This window comes from Martes martes (genome assembly GCF_963455335.1).
Source record: "Martes martes genome assembly, chromosome: 5".
Taxonomy (NCBI): Eukaryota; Metazoa; Chordata; class Mammalia; order Carnivora; family Mustelidae; genus Martes; species Martes martes.
Window position 1 is genome coordinate 99,628,967 of NC_137892.1, and position 12,125 is coordinate 99,641,091.

The window sequence follows — 12,125 nt, forward strand, 5'->3', positions numbered from 1 at the left end:
ACAATTCTTTAAATCAAGTGTGAGTTATCTTTGGTAGGGTATCACTAAGCTTTCATCTCTTCATGTGTACAAAGAGACTGGCTGACCACTTAAGTCCTTTCCAGTTCATTTAAGATGCTATGATTTCATGAATGTAATAAAAAGTTGAAAACCAGGTTCATTCTATTTAGTTAAGACTTTAGTAATACTTTGCATTCAATATAGATTACCCTGTTTATCAAAATCAGTTTTTTGGTAAAAAACACCAAATGTTGCTTAAATTCTTCAAACAATCTTCATACATAGTGAGGTCAACATGCAATACAAAATAACCACCATAAACAAAAATAATAAAAATTTTATAAAGATCACAGAGTAGAATGCATTTACTTCTACTATATGAAGTATATTTTTTATAAATTGTAGCAAAATCAAATTTAAGAGTTTGCCAAGAAAAGTTTACATAATTTTTAATTTACTTTAATTCATAAAGATCCTACAGTAAAAAACACTAAGGCATCTGGGGGTTTAGGTAGTATTTGTAAAACCACTAGTAGTTTACTTAAAACTCTTTCTGAATTAAAATGTGCAACTCTTAATCTTTTTTTTTTTTAAAGATTTTATTTATTTATTTGACAGACAGAGATCACAAGTAGGCAGAGAGGCCCGCAGAGAGTGAGAGGAGGAAGCAGGCTCCCCACTGAGCAGAAAGCCCTATGTGGGGCTCGATCCCAGGACCTTGGGATCATGACCTGAGCTGAAAGCAGAGGCTTTAACCCACTGAGCCACCCAGGTGCCCCACAACTCTTAATCTTTTTATTGAAATATTTCTGCAATTAAAAATTAGAAATATGATATCATGGAAATAAATATATTTTTTTTCAAGATTTTATTTATTTGACAGAGATCACAAGTAGGCAGAGAGGCAGGCAGAGAGAGAGGAAGGGAAGCAGGCTCCCCGCTGAGCAGAGAGCCCGATGTGGGGCTCGATCCCAAGACCCCGAGATCATGACCTGAGCCGAAGGCAGAGGCTTTAACCCACTGAGCCACCCAGGCGCCCCTGGAAATAAATATTTAAAGTATGAACCATGAAATTTCTGAAAGAGAAATGGAAGGCTATTTACCTACTGATACTGCAATTCCTATGTAAACCACCGTAGTAATTAAAATGGCTAAAAGTGTTCCTTTGGGTATGGCTGACTGAGGATCCTAGAAGACAAGAAAAAAATTTTAAGTCTACCTTTAAAACTAAATATATATATACCATTTTTAATACAGAATGGATACAGTACTTTGTAATACTTACTGCAAGATCACCTGAGATATTTGCTCCAGCGAGAATACCAGTTGCAGCAGGAAAAAAGATGGCAAATACAGAAAAGAAAGTTTCTTCCTCTCGAAAATCTGGTCCAAAGTTCTCATTAAATATTTCAGCTGTGGAGAACAAAATATCGTTGGCAATTAATGGACAGCAGATTAGACTCTTATAATTTAGGTCAAGTGTAAGTGTTCAAGTTCAAGTACCTGGTAAATTCTTGACCATTTCCTAGTAGAAGCACGGCATTGCCTGTTTTCCTTTATGAGGGAGCAGTTTATAATCAAAATGATGATTTGACCTGGGTCATGCCTACTATTTTGTGTATCTTAATAATTATGTTTCAAGTACCTCTAACTTGATTGTTATCACTAGTACAAAGATCAGTCAAAGCATGGATAAACTTCTTAACGTCTGGGGTCAGTAAAGGAGACAGGGAAGGAGGTAGGAAAATAAAAAACATCATACTAATCTGTACCCATTTTTTTTTCCTTATATCTAACTTATATACTATCTGTACAGTTTTCTCTTTCCTTGTGGTGACCTGCTTAATTTTTAATGCTGAATTATTCATCAGGCTTCCATATAATCTTAGCTAAGGCAAACTAGTTAAAGTCCCTTTCCATTTTAACAATAATGAATGCTTCAACTAGTCTTATTGTTTCCATCTATTGATGGAATGGGCTGTGACACTGAAACAAGCAGTTAACTGTCATCCATCCACTTATCCATCATCTGAGTAACTACCATGCACCAGGGTCTTCTACTGGAACCATTAAGTATCTCACTACCTTACTAAAATGAATGACAAGGCAGCAAAGCAATATCAACCACCAAAAAAGAAAAGTCACATTCTGAAGTATATTTAGATTTGTTTGAGAAAAATCCCAGATATGCTACTTATACATTATTTATTACTATACTAGGTAATAATGCAATACTCTCATAAGGGGCCAAGGATCTGGGGGAAAAAAGAAGGAAATGAAAAACATGGTTTAGCAGATATTTGCAGCTATTTTTAAACCAACTGAAGTCACAAACAGAAAATATATAATTACTAGGAATTTTGTAGAAATAATCATCCTCCTAGAATTTTTAACACTTATTTTAGAAATAAGGTTGTAAAAAGAAATGTTAAAAATATTATAATATAAAAAAATTTAAGTAAAAAATCACTTGTAAGGACAAGAAATGTCACAAATATAATTTGTGGAAGCACAAAATGTAAAAAAAATATCTACCTAAGGGATGCTATTAACTTTCACTTCTGGCATGGCTAGTCAACACCTTTTTCCCCAATCCAGAAAATCAAGAATTTAAAGCCCCTTTTAGAAGTAGGCACAAGCAGGGGAACCTGGGTGGCTCAGTGGGTTAAGCCTCTGCCTTTGGCTCAGGTCATGATCTCAGGGTCCTGGGATTGAGTCCTGCATTGGGCTCTCTGCTCAGCAGGGAGCCTGCTTCCCCTATCTCTCTGCCTGCCTCTCTGCCTACCTGTGATCTCTCTCTCTGTCAAATAAATAAATAAAATCTTTTAAAAAAAAAGAAGAAGTAGTAGTAGTAGTAGTAGTAGGAAGCATGAGCAGTAGTAAAAACAGGTATCATATTATCAACATAGGACCAATAGGCACAAACAGTGGGTGAGTGTCACTGGTTAAGGTAGAAACCTTGAAACAATTCCTATCAGAAAACCAACCATGCAACTAAATCAGTGTCTGAGAGAACCAAACCAGTGCCACTCACACATAATGAAGTACTGCATGTTGTTAACAGTGAGCCAAAAGATTAGTAAGCTTACACCCAAATGTAAACCAACCAGGTCTCTAGGACCCACAGTTTGGGTTGCCTTATTTTTTTTTCCCTAGTAAGACTTTGTGAAGGAAGAAGTGCACTGATATATATCCTGTATCTTTTCATAGATCTGTAGGAGTTGCTCTGGGCTGAATGACTTGGGAGTATTGCAGCTAGGCCTCTTCTTCCAGGGCTTCAAAACAAGGAGTTTCTTGACTAGTTTCGGTCAACTGAAGACACATCTATTACCCTAAGTGGTAAACCTCTCTGACGCTAATGCAAGTGTTCTTCCTGGTGCCATTTCACCCCGTGCAGATGCAGGTGCAGACTGGTTCCATTAGGTGGAGAGCAGGGGATGGTGATGGGGTGGGAAATACAGACAGAGACTTAAGGAAATAACAAATGACAAGTAAATTTCACCAGCAGAGACAATTAGAAGCAGAATGAAAATGGTCACAAAGATTAAAACTGTAGAAAATCCTCACAATGTATGATGTAAAACTGTCTAAAACCCGAAGTGGCCATTATACCATGAGTGTTTCCTTCATAGGTATAGGCGTGTTTAGACTGTTGTGTTGAAATACAGCTAACAGAATGAAAAAGCCATGAGCATAAAAGTCACCATTTCAGTCACAAACTCCTAAAATGGCAGAGAACAAAGACACCTTTCCTCAGGAGCACTGATTTTTCTACATTCTAACATCTTTTGATGCTAAGAATGAAAAACAGAAGACGTAAATAAAAGTAGTATTTTACTCTGATCATAACATACATAACAGAGACAACACTAAATTGGATTGTTAATTAGTGTGAGTCACTCCACCAAGAGCAATTATATTACAAATTATCTACAGTGTATTATCTTTGTTTACTAATAAAATGCTATAACATGCACAAAATATAGTAAAAAAAATACGTCAAAAGGACAGTCTATATTTTTTTTACTTACATTTATAACCAAAGAAACCTTTGGGCTTCTTGCTCTCCAATGGGATAAATGTTCCTATGACGAAATCAGCAATTGCAAGTAGGAGAATCACCAAAAGAACAATCTGAGCCTGGAATTTTAAACATGAAAAATCAAAATCAAATCTCTCATGTCTCTACATTGATTGAGGTTCATTACCATATAACTTCTGTGACTGAAGGGATTTGTCTTGTTTTCCCAGTGCCTCAAAAAGGTTTTTGAGGCATTCAATAAACTTACACTATATGAGCAATCTTTAAAGAACTATCCTAAAATGTTCAATATACCAGGGGAAAATGGATAGTATAAGTAGGATCATACCAAATATTTCTGAAATGAATTCAAGATGTGCATGCCATCACACAAAATCATAAAGCACTATCATTCCACAACTCTGCAGGCTTTTCATCCTTTATCATTATTACTGTCCCCTCCAATAGAAGTACAATCTTGACATGGGGAACTTGTTTGCTACAAAAACAAGTTTTACACCAGGTGCAAGCACAATGTTGAATGTCTGACAGCCACAGGAAAAGAAGAAGAAAAAAATACAGAAAGAAGAAGACAATATCCAGAAGGAAGACTGAAGTAGCAATGGGACTAGAAGGAACAATCTATGAGAACTTCCATCTTTCCTCCTACACTCTTTTTGTTTTGTTTCAGTGACATATAACTGACATGTAATAATCTATCAGTTTCTGGTGTACCACATAACAATTCTATATTTATACACATGTAATTGTAAAGTGATCACCCCAGTAAGTCTAGTTAATATCCAGGACCATACATAATTTAAAAACTGTTTTTCTTGTGATGAGAACTTCTAAGATCTACTCTTTTTAAAAAGCAACTTTCAAATATGCAGTATAGTATTAACTCTAGTCACCATGCTGTATATTACATCCCTCTGAGATTTGATAATTTTATACATTTGATAATTTTATACATTTGATAATTTTATACATTTGACTCCCTTCACTATTTTGCCATATTCTCCCACCTCTCCGCTTCCATTCTTCACCTCCCAATAAAGTTAGGCAGATACTCATGAAAACCTGTGTCATCCATGGAAATAAAAACTGCTTAAGTGCTCATCCTGTCCTACGTAGGATGAAATTCTATTCTTTTCAGTTAAGTCAAATGGTTAAAAGTATAAGTAAATGATTTAATTATATACTAATTATATACTAATGACTTAAAAAAACAACCTTGGGAAAATTCTTCTTTCCAAATTGCCTAATTTTTGATCTGATAAATATTATTATGGATCATATATAACAGAAATATATGATCTTACATGATTTATAAAAGGAAACATGATACCTAGAGGGGACTTGGAGATCCTCAGCAGATCCATGTGGACACGCACCAGTCAGGAAAATAGCTGTACTGAGGAATATTCTCTCAGAGATAGAGAAATAATGCCAAGTGCTCTGCCTACATGTTATTAATATATGACTTCAGCAACTTTTCCCAGAAACAGTGGTCCTGGCTTTGATAGCCATGGTTTCTGAGACGTCAACAGCAAGGAGCAAGATGAGCTTCTCTAATCTCTTACAGGCACTAACTTGACATTTATTACCCCTGTATTTATTTTTGAAATTGAACTGTTAAATTACAAAGCCAAGAGTTTAATTTGGGCTACCTAACATATTGACCTGAGTGCTTCTAAATAACTTCAATCAAGATTAAGGGAGGGGAGGGGGAAAAGAGGGAGGGGAGAGGGGGCAGGAAGTCCAAAGTCAGAAAATACTGTATTTAAGTGGATGCTTAGACTGACACTTATCTCTGAACAGTCCCTGCCTTATCGGATAGAAAATAACCTGATATATAAACTTCCCTGAAAATGGCCACTTAAGGAATATTTAAAATCTAAAAATATTACCACACTTTAGAGTGGTCCCTAAATAAAAGCTCTTAAAGTTCATATGTTAAATACGTACAGATATTCCAGTGAGTTCATTACTTACTTTTGCTTCCCATTCCATTCCAGCCACTGAGATACCTAAGAGGATCACCACGGTAATGGCTCCAATAATTCGAATATCATTGATTTCATCTATCATAAGTATGGAATGTTCCTAGAAAACGAGAATTACGAATATAATGAACAATTTCAGTTATTCAGATAAATTCTTTAATTCTTCTGGAAACACTTCAGAGATATCAGAATTTCTTACATAAAGAAGTGGAATAAATACCTATGTAAGGAATGAATAGGGAGGCCTAAGAAAAAGGAATAAATAACTATGTACTATTGAGGCACCATTCAAGAAACTCAAGACATCAAATATATGATCAAATCAATAATGCTATATTTAATACAGACTTAAGTCAAAAATGAAACTGCTAACAAGCAAATAAAAATCATAATACACTTAAGCAGGACTCACAGTTAGCATTTTTAAAAGACATATATTTTGTATTATTGTGATTAGTAAACTCATGTTTTTAATGGTCTTTTATGTTGCATAAGAAAAAGAGATGAATACACGTTCATGTAGATGTCCAAAAACACACACTGTTCCCACTCTAACAAGCTAAAGTATTTGTGGTTTAATATCTATGACATTAAAAACATGCTAAATTAAATAACAAAAGAATATTAACTCTTAATAGTTATACTGCTTGCTTTCTTACAGCCCTTGCTTTTCCCATCCCTTAGGCCTATACAACTAAGGTCAATGCCAACATAAGTGCCAGTCTCTCTATAATCTTAGACTTCTTAATGGGCGGCTTCCGACCACAGAAGAACAGAGTTACAACCTAACCTAACATGATGAACAGCTGTAAGTGTCTCTCCAGGTTGCTTTCACTTAATAATGCTGAATGCTATTTCACTTCTGCTGCTTTAACTACACACATCCCAATGACTCTTTTCAAACAAATCCTCTTCTCAATGCTAGGGCAGTATTATCAACTACTTCCTGGCCAGCTCTACTTGGCTATACCTCTGGTTCTTCCAATTAGACATCCCAAACTACACTGTCCTGTGCTGCTCTTTCTCAGTGAATGCCATTACCCTCCATTTAAACCCCCAACTCAGAAATCTATTTTTTGTACATAAATCTATATATCTATGTATTTATATATATGAATCTATATCTATAAACCTGAAGTCCATTCTCTTTTCTCTAATTTCCCTTTCTCTTTCTCTAATTTGCTATATCTCAATAATCATCAAGTCCACTCATTTGACTTTCTAAAAATCTCTCCAGTTCACCAATACCTCTCTAGCTACACCGGTCATTGCTTGAATGTACACCACCATCCCTTTTCCAGGATAGCTATAACTTTCTAAATGGTCTCTCTCTCCACCAGTGATCCCTCAGATCCATGCCCTATACTATAGTTCCATGTTTCTTCAAGCCCCAATATGATTCTATTCCACCCCCTAACTCCAACTGAGATTAAGACCCCAATTTAATAGCAAACAATACCTTTACTGATTTGACCCTTTTTTGCCTCTCTAGTCTTAAATCTCTATTTTATGCTACAATTATATAGAAATATTTACAGAATTAAAAAACAAACAAACACACCATACTCTACTCCTTCTGGGCCCTTGTTCCCTTTTCTCTCCTATTTCCTCATGGCACACCCCACCTCTCCTACCTGCCTGCTGACTCCTAGACTCCCTTCCTTGGAAAACCCTTACTCACACTCCTTTGTGACTGCCCCCCCTTTCTTAGGTGGTAGTAAGTTATTACCTTTTGTGTTGCCAAAGTCTTCTATAACTACCCACTTCTGACAAGGTATTATCATTACTTTGTCTATCTCCTACACTAAACTTCTTAAAGGACACGTTTTGTGTTCATCATTGGTTTCCTAGGATCCAATACGAGGAGTGGCACATAGCCCTCAATAACGATTTGGGAAACCAATGTCTAGAAGTGGAAATTACCTTAAGCAACTCCACCACAGTTTCTGCAAATCCAACCACATACATAGCAACTGCAACAGCATTGGCAAAAGCGAAGATCAGTCCAATTGCACCACCAAATTCTGGCCCTAGACTTCTAGATATTAAATAATACGCTCCTCCTACAGGAAAGGGAAAAAAAACAAAAACACTCAAGTTAGGAATTTAAATGTCAAACAATCCTCTTAATTACACAAAAGAGTTCAGAAAGCACATGCCTTCAATAAGCACGACTGTTAAATTAATAAGCAAGTGGGTGAGCATATTTTCAGGAAGAAACATCCCAAAAGAATTCTTTACAACCCACTTCATTCATTAACAGTTCTCAACACCCAGAGAATTCTGCCCATATCAAATATAAAATCATCTGGCCTTTTAAATCCCTATTCTCTCTTCTAAAGCTTAGACTAGAATGGACAAAAGCCTCCTACTCATATTTATAGATACCAATATCATCTCCTAATGGTTTTCTAAGTAGAGTTCTAGTTAATGTAAAATCACAGTTGAGATGATTGCAATAACCTAAATTGGTATGGTAATTTGTTGGTAACATGACCACTAAGACTCAAAAAAATTTCCCAAGAAATTGCAAAGAACAGCAAGCATAAGGTGATATCCTAAATAGATATAATTTATAGTTTAATAAATCCTGACTAAATGCAATAGTCAACAAGGACATTAAATGAACTATCATGAAACACGTATTTTTCTAACTTAAATAATCAGTATTATGATTTTGAGTCAATCTAATGCTTAGTTGAAATCTCTAAGAATTCTTCTAAAATTCTATTTTATTTCTGGCCTCTAGGTCATAATCAAACTTAGTTTTAATAATAATGAAGTTACACAAACTTATATACATATTTTTAGATACTGATGTACTGCTTAATTCTTAAGGCCATAAGAAGAGGGACGCCTGTGGCTCAGTCAGTCAAGCGTCTGCCTTTGGCTCAGGTCATGATCCCAGGGTCCTGGGATGGAGCCCCATATCAAGCTCCTTGCTCAGAGGGGAGCCTGCTTCTCCTTCTGCCAGCTGCTCCCCCTGCTTGTGTTTCCTTTCTCTCTCTGTCTCTGACAAATAAATAAAATCCTAAAAAAAAAAAAAAAAAAAGACCATATGATGAAATGCCATTTAATACCTGAGTATTTCTCCTGTTCTCTCAGTATAATAAAGACAAATACGACAAAAATATTCTATAGTTCAATAAAGTACGAAGCATGCCAACTTCATTCTGGAAATACCTGTAATATGTTTCATAGTTAATTCTATCAATTCTCTCAAAATACACTATAAATCCATCCACCCTAAACTTCCTTAGTTACTTATTTCACCATAATTTCTACCACCTTGGAAATCCTCAAGAAAAAAATGCAATGTGATCATTTGTAATGACTGATCTTATGGTTTTTAATCTGATGAAATGACTTAGGAATTTCCCAGAAATATTTCTGAACACTAAAAAATTCTAATGGACTTAAAGACAAATTTTTCATAAAATAAAGATCTTAGCCTAAGACATTAAATTCATCATAATTAATCACAAGAAAAATCCCTAAAATACTTTAATTGTCAAGACTATATTTAACATATATGTTCACAAAATTGATTTATACTCTTTCATTTACTGCTTGTACCAACAATGAATTACATCTTATCCTGACTTCACAGATGAGAAAATTAGGTCACCATGAAAGGTTAAGTGATATCCAGGATCTAGGCTGGCATCTGCCTCCCTGCCAAGTGGGGAGTCCTCTTCTTCCCTCTCCCTTGCTCCTCCCCCCCCAACTTGTGCTCACTTGCTTGCTCTCTCAAATAAAAATAAAATCTTTAAAAAAAAATGAGACTGAGAAACATCACCAATAGGACCTATAAAAACAAAGAATTAATTCATGATGTACTTTATAGTTTTGATTTCAAGTCTCTTGATTACTAAGAAGAAAAAATAGATATCTTAAGGTGCATTTAATATGGCAAAACATAATGGGGAGGGCAATTCGTCCTGGGAATTATGAATATAAGTAGGCAAATTCTGACATTTCAGTACTATTTTTAAATAGTTTAAAATATCTACAATTTAAAATATCTAAACCTTAAAGCCCCACACCTAGTTTTGTTAATTTTTAAAAGATTTTTATTTTTTTTCCAAGAAAATAAAGAGTCCATGGATAATAAAGAATATAAGAGTATCTGATAATCTCACTACACTTTTACTCCTGACGAAAAGCAAACATTCTCTGCCCTGTTTCTTTCACTTCTACTACTGCTTCCTAGAGACTACCAGTTTTAAAAGCAGTTTTCCTTTTTTTTTTTTGGTTTTCATCAAAATCAAAGATAGTATTAAAGACCTACCACTTAGAGAGACTGGTCTGGTATTTTTACTAATAAGCATAAAGCAGGTATTTATCTTGAATATAAAATTTCTATTTTCTTAAAAATTACATTTTACTTAATTCTAGCTAAATACTGTTATCATTCCCATTTTACATATGAGAAAATCAAGGCTTAGAGAGGCTAAGTAAATTGACCAAGGTCATACAAGCAGCAAGGGAAGAACTGGACTTAAACTCAGGTCTGGCTTGAGTACTTATCATACAATATGCATGACAAATATCAGTCTTTTGTTATGACTGAAAATGGCAATGAGAAGGAAGAATTACGAATGAGTAAAAGGCATCAATAGACAAAAATAACTACTTTCTTTTAAAAAAATCTATTTGTCAAACAAACACAGAAGTTAATGTTGAAAAAATATTCTTCACAGGGTTTCGTAATATGGCCATAAACTACACCCAACTGATGAGTGCAGAGGACATAAATGAGTCGGATACCAGAGTACAAGTAATACAACTGGGTTCCATTTTCATCACATATTGATTTGGGGTTGTATGTCCCTATAGCTCTTCCTAAATTTCACATTAATAACAAAACCCCAACTAGGTCAACCAAGAGCCTAAGATTAAAACTGTATTATTGGTTATAAAATAAGTGTCAGCAAATTTCAAAGATCTGAAGTGATACAGAGAATGTTACTGACCACGAAAGAATTAAATTAATGTATGGAAGATCCCTAATATCTTTAAATTACATAACATACTTTAAAGTAAACCACTAGTTAAATAAACCACAGGCAAGTTAAAAAGTACTTTTAGTGAATGATGATGAAAATAGAACATAACAAAATTAATGGAATATACCTAACGCAGAAATTATAGAGGAACTTATTCAAATGTTTTGTATTAAAATGACATAAAATCAATGATCTAATAAGAAACTAAAAAAAAAAAAAAAAAGTTAATAAAACCTAAAAGAGAAACAAAGTAATAAAGAACAGAAACCAATAAAGGAAAATCAGCAGACAAAAGTTGTTTTCAAAAACATTAATAGAACTGGTAGACAATGAACAAGACAAAAACGAAAAGAAAACATAAATAAACCAAATCACTAATGAAAAAAGGGATATACAGTTATAAATCCCATAGTCACTAAGAAGTTAAAAGGTAATATAATCAATTTATTACAAAGAATATGCAACTCAGATGAAATGGATGTCCAAACTGTGGTAAGAAGAGGAAAATGATTAAATCTTAGAGCTAACTAAGAAATTAAATTTGTAATAAAAACCTCCACACACACACAATTTATAAAAACTACAGGCCTAGATAACTTCACTGAAGAGGAGGCGAAAAGATCAATTTGACACAAATTCTTTCAGAAAACAAAGGAGGAGGAGATGCCAGCCAACATCCCTTTTCAGATGGGCATCATCCTGATACCAAAATCTGACAAAGGTTATTAGAAAGAAAGAAGATTTCAGATGAATATTCCTCATGATCTTAGACTCAGAAATTCTTAACAAAATGTTAGCAAATAAAATGTTGCAGAAAGTGTAACATCTCTTGAGAAGTGGGGGCTAGCCTACAAATGCTAGGTTAAGATTCAAAAAACCATATTAATTTGTGAAAGAAACAGAGTAAGGGAGGAAAATCATATAACCATGTCAGAAGACGTAGGAAAAGCACAACAAAATTTAATATCCTCTCATGATAAATACTCTCAGCAATTTAGAACGATAACTTTCTCAATTTGACAAATGACATTTTCAAAAAACCCATAGTCAACATCTTCTTACTTGTGATATGTTGAACTTATTCTA

At 34.5% G+C, this 12,125-nt stretch overlaps 1 protein-coding gene across 2 annotated transcripts in view; it reads right to left on the reverse strand.

The window, feature by feature from the left end:
- The window catches only part of SLC12A2 (solute carrier family 12 member 2), a gene marked incomplete at its 5' end in the record, with an annotated part of 107,687 nt that overhangs the window by 51,615 nt on the left and 43,947 nt on the right, over window positions 1-12,125 (reverse strand). For both annotated transcript variants that reach the window (XM_080803682.1, XM_080803681.1), the window contains 5 exons: window positions 1,104-1,188; window positions 1,286-1,413; window positions 4,032-4,140; window positions 6,020-6,130; window positions 7,954-8,093. In XM_080803682.1, the coding sequence (XP_080659808.1) occupies window positions 1,104-1,188; window positions 1,286-1,413; window positions 4,032-4,140; window positions 6,020-6,130; window positions 7,954-8,093 (573 nt within the window). The remainder of the gene's footprint in view (window positions 1-1,103; window positions 1,189-1,285; window positions 1,414-4,031; window positions 4,141-6,019; window positions 6,131-7,953; window positions 8,094-12,125) is intronic.